Genomic DNA, 20,646 nt, shown 5'->3' with positions numbered 1-20,646 from the left:
GAGGAACCTCAGGAGCGAAATTCTCCCCATTTAATCTATGAACGAGTAAGCCAATAGCTGAAAACACATACAAATGTTCAGACATGAGCTGCAGCAGCAGAGAGAAAATGGCTGTGACACCTCAATCAATAGTAGTAAGTTTCATTTTGCTGATCTTGCACTTTCCAACAATGCAAATGGTCCTTTGCAAGAAGATAACTGCTCTGGGATGTGACAAAATGTCAAAGAAATGCAGATTCCATATCAGCCATGATGATTGCATCAGACAGCAGCTGAGCTTACTAATTCTTCCATATAGTACATGCAAAACTGCAACAATTCAAATCAGTGCTATTTGAGAGACAGAATATTTTATTAGGAGGAAGATGAGGTATACACTAGAGTTATAAATACAAATGTGAAAGTAAAGCCAGTCTATGCAAATTAGAGCTAGAGATAAGCTTAAGTTTTTACAACAAAATTGTTAAATACAAGGAATGTATGCAAGAATCATCTCACTACCCATAGATCACTGTTGTGCATTTAAATGACATCTCAATGAGATATTTTACACCAAGGCAGGGTGAGGAATAACAATGTCCATCTTGCATAAGTGAAAGCGTACATCCTACCTCTTGATCAATGAATATTGCTGTCTGGAATACAATACCAAATCAGGTAATCTCACATGTTGTGTTAAAGTGGCCATACCCACTTGCCCAGTTTATTAAAATGTTATAATTAATATTAGGGTTAGCTTTCCTCTGCAGATGACTGTGTTACACCTGACTTGACCAAGCAAGATGTTGCCTAAAATGGGGAAGTGTTATACCCCAAGGTCTAACTTCTCTTAGCCTGCTATGTACCAGAATCTATGTCTGCACAATATTTTAAAAGGCATATCTCAGGCGTGTCTGATTCTCAGTCATCCATCACTATCTTTGATTAGTTTTCTCCTAGATCCCTCTAAATGTCTTTTTCTTCCCTACGTTAATGTTTTGGAGATGACAGCACTGTCCCTACAAAAGGAACGAACAGGCAAGCAGAAAGTTAGGTTGTTGAATTGGCAGGTTCAGAAAGACTGTTCTTTCACATCAGTGCAAATGAGTTAGATTTTGTTGCAATTTGCAACAGTAACTCAGTCAGCAATGTCTCCCAAATCAAGGTTCTCCCCTGTGTCCTGACCAACATTTATCTCTCATCCAACATCACTAAAACAGATTATCTGGTCATTATCTCATTGCATGTTGAAGAACCTTGCTGTGCACAAATTGGCTCCAGTGTTTCCTGTATTACAACAGTGACTACAATTCAAAAGTACTTCATTGACTGAAGCTCTTTGCAATGTCCTGTGGTCATGCAAGGTGCTATATAAATACAAATTCTATTTTTATCTAATGTATCTAACCTAAAATTAATCTCATCAATTTATATCAATCCCAGACATTAATTTGAAATGTAACTTTCTGATAATCAAGCAAAATAGGACTAGGTGTCCCAGGAGAGGCCTTCGCTAGGGTCATACTCAAAAGACTCCATCTATTTGCAGACCGAGTGTATCCAGAAGCACAGTTTCCACGCTTGCAGACCTACAGCTGATATGATCTTGTCCATACACCAGCCATAAGAGAAGTGTAGGGAATAGGATACACCTCTTTACCTTACTTGCATTGATCTCAAAGCATTCAACACCAGCAGAGAAAACTATGGTTATAGGACTGTATGCCACAACCCCTCCCTTGATCTCACTAAATGGAAGTAGTCAGCATATTCTGCTATCTTGGGTCTATGGTGACAGATCAGCTGTTTCTTAATGCAGAGCTTCATCCACACATATAGAAAGCAGCTACCACCTTTCACCAACTCCAAGAAACTTGCATGAAATAACATTAAACTTACTCTTAGTACCAAGGTGCTGGTTAATTGGACCTGTGTTCTCAGAACCTTGTTGTATGGCTCGCAAACATAGACAACTTACAGCTATTAGGAAAGAAAGCTCAACAAATTTCATTGTCGCTGTTTGCTGCACATTCTCTGGGCATCTCACCGAAGGGCAAAATCACAACCTTGGTAACCCCTTCAAACAAAGTAATGTTGGCCATCTGCAAGTAGAGGCAACATAGCTGGCTCAGGCATAGTCGCAGGTTGGAGGATGGATGCAAACCCAAGAATTCTCTGTATGGCAAGGTAGCCAGAGCTAGAAGACAAGTAGGACACCCAAAGCTCCACTTCAAGGATGCCTGCTAGCGTGACATGTAGGGCCTAACGTCAATTTTCACACCTAGCTAATGACAAAGGAAATAGCGGCATCACCTGTGGGCCAGTGTGCGCCACCATTACAATCAGTGGTTACAGCACCATGACAACAGGTGTCACACCAAAAACACCACATCAACACCAAAACACTTCATGTGTAGCGCTTGTGGCAGAACCTGCCTCCTATGGATTGGTCTCTTCAGCCATTGGCAAAGGTGCACCATATGAAGCTACCCCATCCCCAATAGGTTTGCTGCACGACCACCATCCTAAGTAAATGGAAGGAAAGCACCAGCAATTTAAAGTTCAAGTATAGCTATCTACAGTTCTGGGTTAGTTCAAGTCAACTGCCTTCTTATTTGATAGTCAGCAAGAAAGGATTAATTCAGTCATTCAATAGCTAGTAACCTAGCCCTGTATATTTTGAATGAATCTGAATAGGAGTCAATTAACTGTCATATACAGAAAATATTACAGTCTAACCAATAAATTAATCTCATAATCATCTTTCATGAATAGTTAATCAAAGTAATGATTTATTACAGTTAATGCTATTTAATCTTACTTACGCATCACTAACTGTAATTATATTCATATGAACTAAAATTAATCTCTGTGGAAATATCATCACTGTTTGACACAATGAAGCCCCATTAGTTTATTTAGACATAGGTTAGTAAAACAAATTATACCAGAATTCTGACAATAAGCTCTTGAAATTTGACATTTATTTTTATGCAATAGCACCTCTGCAGAATAAGTCTACAATGTAAATTCCTACTCAATTTGCTCTAAGAAAATTAGAATTTTTAGTGGGCTGTATAGAAATACTAAAGTACATTCAGCTACCAGCTGCTGAATTTCAGCTTGCTGAGCTTCCCTGAGGCTATTTAGGTCGAAAATTAGAGCTGCAAGATTTTAACATCGCTTGGAAAGGCCCAAGAACGGTAAATATTTAATGCAATGAAAATCAGATTGAAAGGTATGCATTTCTCCAGGCTTGGGGATTTCCCTTGACCTACTTCTATTCATTAATGCACTTAAGTGTAGATTGTGCTCAATGGCTGTTAACTTGCCTTGCTCAATACTGTGGGCTTTTCCCAAATGTGCTTGAATAGTTTACCACTTTTCTTCCAAACTGTAGCAACCTCCGCATTAAATTTCAATAGCATGTCTATAAAGTCACATTGTTCACATTATACACACAAGAGAGAAGGAGAGAAAGAAATAGAGAGAGCAAGAAACAGAACGAAAGACAAAGAGGAGAAAAGAGAGAAGAAAGAAAGAGGAGAGAAAGAAAGAGTGAGGGAAATTGAGACCATCCTCAGATTAGAAATCCAAGAGCTCTGATTCCCCCTCAGCCACCCTTAGCTGTGTATGCTGCACACAAATGGTGAAGTTTGTAGAGCCCAGGAGATTGGTCCCCAGACTTTAATCTAAGGACAGTGCTGCAGATTATGCAATGAAGTTCTGGAATAAGGGCCACTGCTAGTGATCGGTGGCTGGGAGAACAATCGTCATTTTTTTTCTACTATTTGTTTGAACAATGTGAACATCACTGGTGAAGCCAGCATTTATTGACCATCCTTAATTGCCCTCCAGAAGATGGTGAGCAGCCATCTTGAACTACTGCAGCTCATGTGGTGTAGTGTTAGGAAATAGAGACAATTTAAGTAAGTTATATTTGTACTTGTGGGTGTCAGGAATGAGTTTTAACTTTAGTGTTTAAGTTTAACTTGCATTTCTGTATCTGTGTTAATAAGGGTCAAATTTAGTTTCACTTTAAAAGATGCCTGCATTTCTAATGAGATTTACGACTTTGGCATTTAAGTTAAACAAACAAGAGTAGAGGAAGTGGGCTGTTGCCCAGCAACAGGGGTCCAGAGAGGCAAGTCCCTCCCACAGACACAAAAACTAGAGAAACAGCAGTTTTGAGTTCAGTTTGAAGCAAGGAATCCAGAGAGACTGGACACTGGGAGAGGGAACTGCAGAGTGAGAGCAGATTTCCCAAAAGAAGCAAAAAGGTCCCAAGGCTAAAAGAGACAGAAACAGGGGAAAGTCCCAAGCAGGCCTTCTAGTCAAAGGAAGGACAGGAACCTGGAAAAGGTCCTGTTAATGAATGTTAATGTTAAGAATGAGGGGCAAAGAGAAAGGCTCCAGAGTTTCAGATTTAAAGAGACAAAAGCTGCAGAAAACAGATTTAAAGTGAGAACAACTTTCAAGAGGCAAGAAGGTCCAAATAGATGGCTGAAGGCCTATAAGTCTTTGCTATGGGCATGTGAAGCAGTGGTATACTGTTGACAGCTGAGTAGGAGAGACAGAATGTATGGAAGGAAGCTTGAAAGCATATGGTGATCCAGGAAAGAGGAACATCAGAAGGAGAGTTCGAAACCCTGGGGATGAACCCTTGCAGAAGGCAGCTGTGAAAAAGCATCGGTTTGGGAAATGATTTCAAAGCGTGTTCTTCAAGTGGAGATTGGAAACCCTCATGTGAAAGACGGAGCGCAGTGAGACCGGTTGGCTCACAGTGTGACAAGCATCTGGTGGGGGGGGTGGGGGGATGGCAGGAGTTGAGGAGAGATCCATAGCATCTGGTTGAGGTGGCATCTGTCACTTGGTTTCAGAGTGTGGTGTGTCTGACCACAGGTTGCCATTTGGGTTACATGGACTGTGTACTTACTGTGAACATTAGTGTGTAAGATAGCTTTTGTAACTTGAGTCACCCTCACAAATCTGTATATATCTGTAAAAGTATAATTGTTGGTGCAGGAGTATTGTAATATTGTTCATCTTTTCTTGTTTAATAAATGTTATGTTTTTGTTAAAAGTTCATTTGCTGACTCCAGTGTCTGTTCAGTAGCCCCTTTCCACGTATCAAAACAAACAAATAAAAGTTAGGATCTATCAAGCTGGGTTCCATCCTGGGATCAGACTTGTAACCTCAGCTGGGGATCATAACAGTAGGTACACCCACAGTGCTGTTAGGAAGGGAGTTCTAGGATTTTGACCCAGCGGCAGTGAAGGAACACTGATATAGCTCCAAATCTTAGAGGAGTACCCATAGGTGGCAGTGTTCCCATTCATCTGCTGTTCTTCTTCTAGTAGTGGCAGAGGCCGTGGGTTTAGATGGTGTGATCAAATGAGCCTTGGTGAGTTGCTGCTATGCATCTTGTAGATGGTACACACTGCAGTTATTAAAAGACAATGGTGAAGGGAGTAAAAGTTTAAGGTGGTGGATGAGGTACTGATCATGGGGGTTGCATCTGTAGTATAAGGGTCTGGCACAAATAGGGTTAATGTGGGACTGCATACAGTCCTGCGCACACAGTGAACACGTGCAAATGTATTGCAAGTATGAACCCACCACAGTTCAGAGTAATTATTGACATGCCATCAACTAACGTCATCAATCTACCACTGAGAAATCAAAATTTCCCATTCCACCTAATTAGGTCACCCCGCTCTTGTAGGCTCCATAAAATACTACCATAAAGTGGGGACAAGATGAGTCACAGCTATGATACGCCTATTGGCAACACCTTTTAACACCCATTTTTTAGACTTGTGAAGAATACACATTTGGATGAGGTACAGGAAGGTTTCTGTGGAGCTACATTGCAGCACGAGTGACTAGCTTGAGGAGAAATAGGCAGAAGGTTGCAGGGGGGGTGGGGTGGTGAATGCATTTTCTTAAAATTTGTAAAAGACAGGCAGCATACAGGTTTATTTCTCATGTACAATATTTTTAAACTCATTCCACTGGTTTTGTGACACATTGAGTTGAGGCCTAGGCAGAATTTTCACTCTATAGTTTGGCTGAGAACAGAGACAGACAGGTGTGTAAATTAAGGCTGCTGGCCGGCATGCCAATTTGCCAGCAACATCCTGCTCTCGGGCCATTTTCCCATATACAAGATTGGGGTGGAAGAAATTAAAGTAAGTGAAAGGCCAATTGGGGCCAATTACCAGAGGCGGATTGGAATTTTCCATTTGGAAATGGGCCAGCTGCCCGGAGGCAGTCTCCCAGTGCTGGGGACGGGGTAGGTGAGTGGAGGGGAGGGGGGTGGGGGGTGGTGGTGAATGGGGTCGGTGGGTGGGCGGTGGCTGTAGGCAGTGCTGCAGGCAGGTTTTGAGGTGCTTCCCACCCATCTGGATATCTCTCTTACCTGCAATGGCAGCCTTCAGCTCCTATGCTGGAAGGCTTCCTATTGGCCCTCCAGCTTCAAGAGACCACCCGTTGGATGGCGGGTGCGCTCTCTGGCCACTAATTGGTCAATTCATGGAAAGTCACTGCCACGTGATGATCCCAACACAGTGAGGGGTCAGGACCCCCTTTTGGCCCCAACGTCCGGGTCCCAACCCAAAATCCTGCCCCCAGTATTTGGAAGGCAGTAGACAGCCAAATAAACCTGTACCTATTTATAAATGATCTGATTTTATTTTAATCTGAAGCCATTATCTTTTTTAGGATTTTAGGAAGTGTTTGATTGACCAAACCAAGGCAGGAATGCTACTCACAGGACAGGAGTTTATTGTGTAATTGCTACACTGACAAGAGTTTATTGTGTAACTAATTCCCTGAACAAAAAGGCATAATCACCTCTGGCCTTGCAATCAGTTGGAGACTGTGACAAACTACAATTCATTGCCACCTAATTAGCTTAAGTCAACAACTGTAGGCCTATTAAAAAATCAATTTTTTTTGTTGCAGGAGCCAGTAGACCACAAGTATCCAATGCGTTAAGGACACTAGATTATAATATGAATGGAGTTAAAATATTGGATAAGAATGTATGTCGGGGCACACTTTTCCAGTTTGGGCGACAGGTAGATGGAACCTGAAAGTGAAAGCAATTTGAATTAGGAATATTAATGTAGATGAAAAATGTGCTTCTGGGCTGCGCAACCCTGGAATTTTAGAATCCAGTTATGTGTAGACTTCATCCTATTTCTACTAACTCTTTAAATTATGATGGGAAGGGGGGGGCGGAAATGACTGCGGTGGGTGGAACATCACTGGCAGATCTTCTTGACATCCTATTTGACCTGAGATGACTTTCAGATTACAATCTCTATCACAAAGTTCACCTGTTTCCTTCCACCTCTGACATCAAACCCCTTCCTTCCCTGCCTCAATCTATCCACTGCTGAAACCTTCATCCATGCCTTTTTTAATTTCCAAACATGACTACTTAGGGGGGAGATGGTGGCATAGTGATAATGTCACTGGGCTGGATAATCCAGAGGCTAATGCCCTGGGTACATGGGTTCAAATCCTATCATGGCACATGGTGGAATTTAAATGCTATAATTTTTAAATCTGAAATTGAAAGCTAGCTTCAGTAATGGTGACCATAAGCCATCATTGATTGTCATAAAACCATCTGGTTCATTAATACCCTTTAGGGAAGGAAATCTGTCATCCTTACCTGGTCCTGTCTACATGTGACTCCAGATCCTCAACAATGTGGTTGACTCTTAACTGCCCCCTGAGCGACTCAGTTCAAGGGCAATTAGGGATGGGCAACTGATGCCTATCTTGGCAACACCACCTATAACCCATCAAAGATGGAAGAAAAACAAATCCCAGACTTGACTCCTGGTCAGTCTCCCATCTTCTGTAAACTTCAGTTCATCCAAAACTCATGATGTGGCATGTCATGCCCATATCATACTCCATACTAAGTCCAGCTCACCCTTATCCTTGCTGACCTGCATTGGCTCCTGGATCGCTCCACCATCCCTCCCCACACCAAAGCCTCTAACTTAAAAATCTCATGCTTATGATTAAATCCCTTCACATCCTCATCTCTGTAGCCACTTTTTATTCATTCATGGTATGTAGGCTTCGCTGGCTGGGCCAGTATTTATTGCCCGTCCCTAGACGCCCTTGAGAAGGTGGTGGTGAGCTGCCTTCTTGAACCGTTGCAGTCCATGTGGTGTAGGTATGCCTCTAGGGAGAGAGTTCCAGGATTTTGACCCAGCAACAGTGAAGGAACGGCAATATATTTCCAAGTCAGAATGGTAAGTGACTTGGAGAGGAACTTCCAGGTGGGTGGTGGTCCCATCTATCTGCTGCCCTTATCCTTCAGGATGATAGTGGTCGTGGGTTTGGAAGGTGCTGTTGAAGGAGCCTTGGTGAATTCCTGTAGCGTACCTTGTAGAGTGTACACACTGTTGCTAATGTGTGTCGGTGGTGGAGGGAGTGGATGTTTGTGGATGTGGTGCCAATTAAGCAGGATGCTTTGTCCTGGACTGTGTCAAGCTTCTTGAGTGTTGTGGGAGCTGCGCTCATCCAAGCGAGTGGGGAGTATTCCATCACACTCCTGAGCTCCAAGCTTTATGTTTCTCTCACCCTGACATTCTCCACATTTTTAATGGATGTACCTTTGGCCATCTGGAAATCCTTCTCCAAACTTCTATCCACCTTTAGGACCTTCCTAACAGCTAATATTTCCTTCTTGAGTGTAGAATGGGGGAGACCAGCCAAGAGTGTGTTGAAATAGTCATGCCTAGAGGTAATGTAGGCATGGATAAGGGTTTCAGCAAGAGATGAGCTGAGACAGGATGAAGTCAGTCAATGTTACAAATGTGGAAATAGGCAGTCTTAGTGATGGAGTGAATATGAGGTTGGAAGATCCTCTCGGCATTAAACGTGATACCAGGGTTGCGAACAGACTGGCTTAACCTCAGTCTGTGGTCAGGGAGGGGGATGGAGTTGGTAACTCGGGAACAGAGTTAGGAGCAGGGGCCAGAAACAATGGCTTCAGTCTTCCCAATATTTAATTGCAAGAAATTTCTGCTCATCCATAAGCAGTCTGATAGCTTATCAATAGTGGAGCAGTGAAGAGGGGTGGTGGCGAGATAGAGTGGCATGTTGTCAATAGTGGAGCAGTCAAGAGGTAAATGTGAGGTAGAGCAGAGTGTCATTAATGTACATGTGAAAACTAACACTGTGCCTTCAAATAATGTTGCTGAGAGGTAGCTGAAAAAAAAGAGGGGGCCAAAGATAGATCCTCAGGAAACACCAGCAGTAAGGGTGCAAGAACAACAAGGGCAATCATTACAAGTAATTCTCTGGCTACGAACAGATAGATAAGAATGGAACCAGATGAGAGCAGTCCCATCTATGTGGATTTAGTAATCTGATATGTAACATACCTTCAAGAATTATAATACAAGGTCACATGATCTTAATATCCAATAGCAGAGTAGTGCAGGCTACCTCTATGTGTGAGAGTCATGATTTAGTCACTGATGAGTTAAGACAGAGTTTTATGTTGTGAGCACACAGTGTAGCTGCTGAGTTTAGTTTGTAAATAAACAGCATGTGTTTATTCTAACAACAATCTCTGGGTGTTTTGTCTCTGTACCAACTCGGTCACTCCAAAACAAGTGTGCACCCAGATCCTTTAGCCCCAACAAACCAAGGGCACTGGATCCAACAGTGGATGACAATGGAGAGATGGTGTGGTCAACTGTGTCAAAGGTTGCATACAGTATGAGAAGGGCAAGGGGGGTAAGTTTATCTTTGCCACATCATACAGGATATCATTTGTGAATTTGTTAAGAGTTGTCTCAGCAAAAACCTGATTGAAGGGATTCAAACATGGAGCTTCAGGGACGATGGGAGCTGATTTGGGAGGCGACTTTCAAGGACTTGAGAGCAAAGGGAGGCTTGGAGATGGGAAGGTAGTTTGCAAGAAGAGTCGGATCCACAGTTACTTTTTTGAGGAGCGATTTAGAGAGCAGGACAGCATCTGAGGAGAGACACAACATTGACAATCGTGGGGTCAGGAGGGGCAGATGAGTAATCAGCAGTTTAGTGGGAAAAGGATTGAGGGAACAAGAGTCTCATTGACAAAGTGAGCTCTAAGTGGGCATGAGGAGAGATAGGAGAGAAACTAGAGAAAGATGAGAACTTAGGGCAGGGAGCAGTAATAAAGGAAGTTTGGACTAGTGGGCTAATGGAAGGGAGAGATGCGGCTGATCAGATTGTCTCTAGCTTAGTGACAAAGAAGTCCATGAGCTCCTTGTACTTGTTGTTGGAGGTGAGGGTGCAGGGAACAGAAAAATGGAGTTTTAGAATGTGGTTTGCAATAGAATAAAGAAACCTAGTGGTTATCTTTGCATTCCTAGATGATCCTGCAGTTTTAGCAGGCAAGAGCAGGACCCAAAAGTGTTTTAAGTGCACTCAGCTCTGAAGAAAGGTCATACAGACTTGAAACATTAATTCTTTCTCTCTCCACAGATGCTACTAGACCTGCTGAGTTTTTCCAGCATTTTCTGTTTTAGTTTCAGTGTTTTACGTGGTCCAGCCAAATAAACATCTGCCTCAAAAGAGAGCCACCATGAAATTTCTTAGTCCTCAATGAGGCAAGTTAATACTTCAATCAACTTAGATTGAAAATCAAAGTACTAAGTGCTGCAAATTGTTACAGCATTATAAACAATGCTAACCCCAAGCATTTTTCTCATTGGTATTTCAGCTGCCTTTGGTGGCTGCTCCTTCACATTCCCTCTGCATTTAATTTGCAGTCAAGGAGATTCATTTCATTTTGTAACTTACCCATTCACTTCAGAAGAAACATTCAACAAAGGTGTCTTATCATTGAAATCACTGCCTTTCGACTTGGAGTTGAAGAGTTGATATTCTAAATTCCTCGGTGCATTGGAATGGAGCCTAAAATAAAGGGATGGAAGAATTTAGTTTGAAGATCATTCATGTACATTGGCCCAGAATTTATCATGCTGAAATCGGTGAGATATGCCATACATTTTGCCATCTTGGGCACTGATCTCACCAATGCTAATTTAAAAATGAAAAATAAAGGAAGACTTGCATTTATATAGTGCTGATTGTGGCTACCAAACATCTCAACACACTTTGCAACCAACGCAGTGCTTTTGGAGTAATCACTGTTGTGATGTAGGAAATGCAGCAACCAATTTGCACACAGCAAACTCCCACAAACTGCAATGTGATCATGACTAGATAATCTGTTTGTGATGTTGATTGGGAAATAAATATTTGCCAAGACACCAAGGGTAACTCCCCTGACATTCTTAGAAAGAATGCCATGAATCTTTTATACCCATCTGACAGGGCACACAGGGCCTCGGTTTAACATCTACCCAAGATACTGCACCTTGATTAGTGCACTGGAGTGTCATTCCTTGATTTTTGTGTTCAAGTCCTGAAGTGGGACTTGCACCTGGAAACATGTGACTCAGAGGCAATTATGATACCAACTGAGCCGCAACTGACACTTCAAAATTTACTCCTGGTTTTCCCATTAAGATTTGTTGCTGTGACAATTCTATCTTTTTATTCATTCATGGGGTGCAGGCATGGCTAGCTAGGCCAGCATTTATTGCTCATCCCTAACTGCCCTAGGTGGTGGTGAGCTGACTTCTTGAACCGCTGTGGCCACTAAATGAGAGGCAAGGAAACCATAGTCAACTCTCAGATTTGACCGGTTGATCTTTCCCAATGCTTGTGCCTGTATAAGAAACTCTGCCTTTAGCTAGCTTCTCTCTACCCTTGATGACGATCAAGATCTTAATAAAGAATCTCATCTCCAGGCCAGATGGTTCTTTTGTCCACCACCACCCCACACAACAAAATCCAAGGCTTATAATTCTGACTATCTTTTACTGATTAAATGATAAAACATGGCCAATGGCAAAATGTAATATTGAGCCATAACATCAAGGCCTAAGTCTGCATGGAGCAATTTAGAACTGAATTCCCTACTAAGTGTGTACATTAACTTCAATGGTTATCATAAATTAATTACTTTACTGAACAGCTGATGTTTCCGCCTCACTTAAAGATCAAGGACACAAGTATCTAATCAGACCTGTATAATGGGTGCTGTTGATGTTCAGATACTATAGATCAAAGCTGGGCCTAAATAGCCAAGTGGTTATGGTACTGGGTTTGTAACCCCAAGTTCAAATCTCACCATGGCAAACTATGAAACAATGTAACTTCATCTGAATAGGAACAGATGGAAACGCGTTTGTACTCAAAAGAGTTACTATAGATCAAACTAAAGTCATAGAAGTCTGCTAAAATTAAATCATGATAAATTGAAAAGCACAGCCTGTTATGTCTCATTTCTTTGCTATTGTCTTGACAGACTATGCAGGCTGGTGGCTGAGAGGTGCAAATGGACTAAATTCAGTAAAGCACGTTGATTCAAGCAAACATTTAGATTATAAAACTTCTAAACTCACCTTTAATAATCCACGGGGGTGAAACTGTTCTACACCGGTAGCATCAGTCCAGTAGCTAATTATAACCGATTTTTCAACGTGACACTTCTAATTTTCAATTGACTGGGAAAATTTCGGCAAGATTTTTAATTTCAAGCCAAGTCTAAGACAGTGAGACTACAAAAACGAGTTCCCAAAAAGAGTTTGAATTAACGTCCTATGAACTTCAATGAATGAAAAAAAAATTGGGCATGGTGAAAAATGGGGAGTCGATTTGCTACAACTCCATTTTGCCCTGCTGTCAGAGACCAATATCCCCCACCAGATGTTTTAGATTAGATTTAATATGCATAGCATTCGGCCAGTTCCTTACACAACCTAGGCCATGAGAAATCATTTCCTTTGTTTGGTCTGAGAAGGGAAGGTGCCATAGCAATTAAAATTCAGCAGTGAACACTCACAGTGTGGTTCAATCTAGGACAGTCTGAGCTCTTGCTTTTTCTGAATTTAATGTTGTACGAAATTGGCTTTTTGTATGTTGGAAGTATTTTCATTGCCTTGCAGTGGGAAAATTGGCATTAACCCAGGAAATTCACAAACACCATCAATCTTTAAAAAGGTGACGAGGGAACAACTGAGTTGCACAAAAGTCACTGTAAACTCCAGCTAGGAATAAGTATTTGTGAACGTCATTTACCCCATACTTTCCTCCACCCAAAAGCCCCTATATCTAGGATGCACCACTGCAACAATGCGTGCCCCCAAGAAATTCTGGTTGGTTAACCAGAAAGCAATCCTACCAAATGCAACAGCAGGAAGTTATCGGGCTCATGAGTCAAGAAAAATTCAAATTGACTTGTCTGGTGCGTCGGGCCAGTTATTTCTCTATATATATATTTGTTGATGGTTTCCTGTTCATTTCAATTTTAAACTCATCACAAAATATGTAAAGATCAATTGCACCAAGGTTCTGATTTTTAATCTGGATTCCCCTTCCCAGTTCCCATATTTCCATACCAGTTTCCTATAGCCTTAATGTTAAACATTGATCAAGATCTTGAAGTATTTCATCTCCAGGCCAGATGGTTCTTTTGTCCACCACCACCCCACACAGCTAAATCCAAGACTTATAAATCTGACTATCTTTTAATGATTAAATGATAAAACATGGCCAATGGCAAAATGTAACATTGAGCGATATGATCAAAGCCTAACCTTGACATTTAAACCTCATTCTGCAAATGGTCGAAATAGTACCTGATCTTTCCAGAAATCAAAGTTTTCCACCCGCCACTTATTTCTCACATGTTGTGCTTATACCTGTGCTCACCATGTTCCACCTTTGAAACAATATTTTCCCCAACATCCTAATGATAAAAAGACCAGGACAGTTTATTGCTCACCACTCCACTCCAATACCAGGCACCCAGTGCTGGCTGACTCTTATTTACATTTACACATTTGAGTATAATTAACTGACACCTGTTCACCTTATTGCCTTAAACTACTGGGTATGTAACATCCATCAAACAGAACCTATTAGATACTAACACACCCCAATCCTCCTGAAAGACCCAGTTCATGCTAATTTAGCTGGCTCCAACTTTGCTAATGATGGGAGCATTCCGATTCCACAGGTTGGTCTGAAGAGAGAGAAAAAAAAATCAGCCACTGACAATCATGTTGGCAAGTCTGAATGTTGGAGCCAACAGGGTCAAATGTGGCTGTGATGCCCCCTCTGTCAGCTGAGTATCTTGCCAATATAAATTGCCTAGGCACACGCAAGGAGATCAGCCACTTCAGTAAGGTACTAGAGAGTTGCTAACACCCAACAAACAATATTCAAGAGTGCACACTTTCAGGAGAGGAAAGAAGAAGATAGAATTTTTTCTTTAATTATTGGAGTTCAGATGCTAGTTGGAAGTGAATGGAGCATAGATAGCATCAGGGACAAGACCAATGTTCACACGGATACACTTCTAGAAGCAGTTGCTGGATAAATGTGAGAAGTGGAAACTCTGATCAATTTTCCCCTTCCTCACCCAACATCACAGAGGGCAAGTGTAAAAATGACCCTCTTAATTGTGCTTTATTCACCAGAGAGTTGCCCCGGCAATTGCAACTTCACTACCCCTCCACAAACCAATCTCAAGACGACTCATCACAAAGACATATCTTTAGGTATTGCTCTGATTGGCCATTTCCAAAGTTTTCTGGGTGAGAGACCAACCGAAGACCCCCAAGCCCCCGTGTCCCAGAAATTTTGACAAATTCCTGGGAAACACCCAGGAATAATGGCAATTCAACAAAGGCAAACAAATATAGGCGCCTAACATCGGACAGTCAGAAATCTGGCTTTGTTGACGCCAGCGATGTGGCATTAACTGTGTCTCAGTGGGCAGCATCCTCACTCGAGTCAGGAGTAGTCCCACACATAGGGCAGGGTTTTCCCTTCGTCGGGCAAGCCTGGCAAGCGGGCCTGAGAAACAGCCACGAAATTGACCACCGCCCGCGATAGGGCTCCAAGCGCGATTTCACGCTGGCTGGCCAGTTAACGGACAACCAGTGTGAAAGGCGCACCGAGAGCCTCAGCGCTGCCAGGGTGGGTGCAGGAGGAGCGTGGGCGCTGAAGTCTGCACAGGTGTGGGGGAGCGCGCACTGAAAGCTCCCTGAAGGCACAGAGCTGCTTCAAGGAACAAAAGAATTTTAAAATGAAAAATAAAGATTTTAAAAATAAGGGAGAGAAGTCCCCACAGGTAACTCAGTCACATGAACAGGGACATATTAAAAATGATGTTGCGAAATTTTTTTTAACTACTGTGGGAATCCTCATCCCACCTGTGGATGAGGCTTCCCCAAAAATGCAAAGGTTGCCTAGCCTATTTATCCACCCGCCAACCGTAAGGTTGGATAGGCTGGATAGAATAGGATTAAATGAATTGAGTAATGGCCTTAATAGGCCTCTTAATTGTCGGGAGGGCGCACTGGCAACTCTCAGGTGTACCCGCCAACCAAAATATCCACATCGGGACCTTCGCCCGATGTCATCACGCACTATTTTACTCCCAATCAGGTCAGGCACATGTCCGCCCACAAGACGTAAAATTCTGCTCATAATCTAGGCTGACACCCCAGTGGAACACTGAGGAGTACTGCATTATCTGATGTGTTATCTGGTAGATGAGATGTAAAGCTGAGATTCCATGTGCCTTCTCAGGTGTACATGAAAGATCCCATGGCAGTATTTCAAATAGCTCCCCAGAAATGCTAGGGAACCAAGGGTCTAGTGAGAAGGCGGAATTGAAGGAAATTAGTATCCTGAAAAAGAAGTGCTGGAAAAGTTAATGGGACTGATAGCTGATAAATCCCCGGGCCTGATAATCAACATCCCAGGGTACTAAAGGAGGTGGCCATGGGAATAGGGGATGTATTTGTTGTCATCTTCCAAAATTCCTTAGATTCGGGAATAGTGCTAGCAGATTGGAGGGTGGCAAATGTAACCCTCAGGGAATCAGGGAATTACAGGTGGGTTAGCCTGAAATCAGTAATATGGAAAATGCTAGAGTCTATTACAAAGAAAGGGATAACAGGACACTTAGAAAATATCAACTGGATTAGACAAAGTCAACATGGATTTATGATGGGGAAATCATGTCTGATAAACATACTGGAGTTTTTTGAGGATGTAACTAGTAGAATAGATAAGGAAGAACCAGTGGATGTGGTGTATTTGGATTTTCAGAAAGCTTTTGATAAAGTACCCCATAAAAGGTTAGTGTGAAAAATTAAAGCACATGGGATTGGGGTAATATATTGGCATGAATAGAGAATTGGTTAACAGATAATGAACAGAGAGTAGGAATAACTGCGTCTTTTTCAGACTGGCAGGTGATTACTAGTGGGATGCCACAGGGATCAGTGCTTGGGCCCCAGCTATTCATAATATATATCAAAGATTTAGATGAGGGAACCAAATGTGATATTTCCAAGTTTGCTGATGAAGCAAAACTAGCTGGTAATGTGAGCAATGAGAAGGATGTTAGGAGGCTTCGAGGCGAGTTAGACAAGTTGGGTGAGTGGGCAAATACATGGCAGATGCTATATAATGTGGATAAGTGTGAAGTTATCCACTTCAGTAGGAAAAACATAATGGCAGAGTATTATTTAAATGGTGATAGATTGGGAAATGTTGATGTACAAAGGGACCAGGGTGTCCTTGTACACCTGTCACTGAAAGCAAGCATGCAGGTGCAGCAAACAATTAGGAAGGCAAATGGTATGTTGGCCTTCATTGCAAGATGACTTGAGTACAGGATTAAGAGTGTCTTACTGCAGCTGTACAGGGCCTTGGTGAGACCACACCTGGAGCATTGTGTGCTGTTTTGGTCTCCTTACCTAGGAAAGGATATACCTGCCTTGGAGGGAGTGCAGCAAAGGTTCACCAGACTGAATCCTGGGATGGCAGGACTGCTGTATGAGGAGAGATTGTGTCGACTAGGCCTGTATTCATTGGAATTTAGAAGAATGAGCTGGGATCTCATTGAAACATACAAAAACGGGACAGACTGGATGCAGGCATGATTTTTCCTCTGGCCGGTGTGGGGGTCTAGAACAAGGGGTCACAGTCTCAGGATATGGGGTCGACCACTGAGACGAGGAGAAATTTCATCACTTTGAGGCTGGTGAGCCTGTGGAATTCTTTACCATATATTTAAGAAGGAATATATTTATATATTTAAGAAGGAAATAGATAGATTTCTAGACTCTAAAGGCTTCAAGGGGTATGGGGAGAGAGCAGGAGCAAGGCATTGAGATAGAGGATCAACCATGATCATATTGAATGGTAGAGCAGGCTTGAAGGGCCAAATTACCTACTCTTGCTCCTATTTTCTATGTTTCTAGGGGATGGTGATTTCTCCACAGTGTCCTGTATTTATCCCTCAGTTTGATGTTTGTGGGAACTTGTTGTGTGCAAACTGGCTACCACACTATCCTACATTACAACAGTGAAGACACTTGAAAAGAACTGCATTGGCTGTACAGTGATTTGGGGAGTCCTGAGGTCAAGAAAAGCATGATATAAATGAGTCATTTTTTATCGACACAACAATCAATGAGACCTAATCATTTGGCATTTATTAACTGCAGACATTTTTTTTAAATGAATTCCACCAGACACTAGGACATACAACAATATTATTATATACTGAAGATATCATTGTATGCTGTAAGTATCATTACATTCATTGAATAAAATAGCATTGTAGTAGTTGCTGTAACTTGACTGGAAAACTGGACAATACATTTTCCCTGAGCTGAATTACATTAATCTAACTGGATAAAAATATAAAATACATGTTTTGTGAGGTTTTATAGTCATTGAAAACATTAAATGGATTAGAGTCTGATACATAATGCGATTCTTAGACATCGTTCATTAAAATTAAATTGAAAAGCTGTCAAAAAGATAAGTCACCTTGTGGCCATAGTTCAATTTTTTGAATTACTGACCATCTTGTCTCTATAAATTTCCCCTTTTCATGGTCCACAGTGAAGTAGGACTTTATCTGAGCTATTAAAAAGATTAGCAGGAAGCTCTGGTGCATGGATCACACCGTCTGGGGTGATGTTCCTGCACATTTCCCATCAATTGTATCCCGTTGCCACTGCTTACAGCTTAATCTATCGCCAAAGCCTAAACCTTAACCTCCATTCTTCAAGTATGACTATTGACAATGAGCATTGGAAATGCTTTAATGACCCTGGAAGGATTACCGCCTAGCCCAATGTCCATACTGATACACTTAGAGGTGCATTCACCGGTTATCAATCAAAATTGGGAACATTGCTTTCCCCCTTCCTCATTCAAGATTATTGAAGGCAACTGTAGAGCTCCTAGCAACACCCACAGCTAACTCAGCACAAACCAGGAATAAGTGTAGAACCATCCTGGTCTGTACAGATTTGACTTGTGAATTTGCTAAGCAGTTGAGGGGCTCACTCAATACAATACAATAATTTTTATTGTAGAGTTGAGTACCATTCCTGGACTTTCTTCATCCTCAGTACATTTGTGCATTCAGTAAAGATCAGAAGCCAGATAGTCACAAGAGTTGTTACTTTGTATTACAGCCAAGATAGAGGAAGGAAATGGAGTCTCCAAAATTCCTGACTTGGGAGGCGGTGTACTCCAAATTTGCACCATTGCAGGAGCAGGAGTATCTGATAAGGATGATTTACACCAGGTTCCCAGTGGGGAAATGACAGAAATTCTGTTTCATTTCAGGGTGCATTGCAGAAGCATTTGCCCTCATAAAACAACCAAGTGCAAATGACGGAGTTCACATAAGCTATCTTCCCTTTAAGAGTGTGAGCCACTGCCTAAAAGACAACTTTTGCTCAAACCCATTCAACAAGGCAAATGTATTTTGTTAAAGGGACACTGTTCACTGAAATTTCTTACAGAAACAAAGGGACAGCAGTAGACTATTTAGTCCCTCGAGCCTGTTCTATTATTCAGTAAGATCATGGCTGATCTGTGACTTAACTCTATACATTTGACTTTACTCATATCTCTTAACACCTTTGGTTAACAAAAATCTAACGACCTTAGAGGAGAGATTGGGCTTACTAGGCCTGTATTCACTGGACTTGAGAAAAATGAGAGGGGATCTCATTGAAATGTATAAAATTCTGACAGGGCTGGGCAGACTGGATGCAGGGATAATATTTCCTCTGGTGGAGGGGGTCTAGAACAAGGGATCACAATTTCAGGTAGACTGTTTAGGACTGAGATGATGAGAAATTTCTTCATTCAGAGGGTGGAGAAACTGTGGAATTCTCTATCACAGAAGCTGTGGAGGCCAAGTCACTGAATATATTTAAGAAGGAAATAGATAGACTTCTAGACTCTAAAAGCGTCAAGGGGTATGGGGACTGAGCAGGCGAATGGCATTGAGATAGAGGATCAGCCACGGTCATATAGAATGGCAGAGCAGGCTCGAAGGGCTGAAAGACCTATCCCTGCTTCTATTTCCTATGTTTCTATGTTTCTACATTTAAAATTAACATCTGATCTAGCATCAATTGTCATTTGCAGAAGAGAGTTCCAAACGTCTACCACCCTAATTTCACTCCTGAAAGGTTTGGCTCACATTTTAGGCCCTAGTCTTAGGCTCCCAAACATTGGAAATAATTCCTATCAGTTTCCTTAGTATCTTAAAAACATTAATCAAATCATCCATAACTTACTAAATTCCAGGGAATGCAACCCTACAATAATGAAGAATTTTGTCCAGTACTCATACTAAGAAAGCCTTCTGCATTAGCTTTGAAAATCAGGCTGATTCAAGACAATTATTGAACAGGGATCTGTAGGTCAAACAATAGGCTTTCCAATGGGAATCCCATTTTACATGATCAATATGATGATGGAAAAAGGGCAATAGGAAGCAATATAGGAAACCAGATTAGTCAGGCAGCACAATAGAGCCGGCATTACCCAAACCGCACAACAAGGACACCAGGAGCACTTCTGAAGGCCTTTCCAAGGAGATCAGCCTCAGAAGGTTGTGCTTTGGTCACAAAGCTTTTGTGTAGCTGCAGTCATATCTGTAACCAAGCTGAACAGCACAGGATCTAACGGTGCCCACAACGCTCAAATTTAATACCATAGGCTGACTCCAGGAGTCTACAGGGGAAATCTGTGAGGTTACCGAATTTACTTTGCACTCCTTTAAGTCATCAATTCTTTCACTGTCTGTGGATGTCAATGTACACAATGGACTGAATTTTGATGATGTGGCTGAAGTCCCATTGCTGAAGCCGAAAGCAAGAAGCGATCCTGCTTTGGCCAATGGTGGGACCCAGGGGGCATCTTGTCAGCAACGACCAATTAAGGATTTTGGCCCACTATCCTTGCACCCTCCTTGCACCCCTCCCACCCCACAACCAAATGGCAGTGCTCAGATCCAGGTAACGGACAAGGTTAGCAAGTTTTTCAGTATTGCTGAATTCCCTTACGTTTATAAAAATATTGATTGTGCCCACGTGGTATTGCAGGCCCAAAATATAACAACCATAGTTAAAATCATGAAATGATACAGCACAGAAGGAGGCCATTCAGCCCATCATGCCTGTGCTGGCTCCTTTTTTTTTACTCATTCACGGGATGTGGGCTTTGCTGGCAGG

General features: G+C 42.0%; 1 protein-coding gene across 1 annotated transcript in view; it reads right to left on the bottom strand.

Annotated features, from left to right (window-relative positions):
* oca2 (oculocutaneous albinism II) overlaps positions 1-20,646 on the bottom strand; it is a 530,409-nt gene that overhangs the window by 425,896 nt on the left and 83,867 nt on the right. Inside the window, exon 3 of the mRNA XM_041198655.1 lies at positions 10,805-10,918. Within this exon, the coding sequence (XP_041054589.1) occupies positions 10,805-10,918 (114 nt within the window). The remainder of the gene's footprint in view (positions 1-10,804; positions 10,919-20,646) is intronic.

The sequence above is a fragment of the Carcharodon carcharias genome, chromosome 11 (genome assembly GCF_017639515.1).
Source record: "Carcharodon carcharias isolate sCarCar2 chromosome 11, sCarCar2.pri, whole genome shotgun sequence".
Lineage (NCBI taxonomy): Eukaryota > Metazoa > Chordata > Chondrichthyes > Lamniformes > Lamnidae > Carcharodon > Carcharodon carcharias.
Note: the sequence above shows the minus strand (reverse complement) of the source record. Positions and strands in the feature narration are given on the sequence as shown.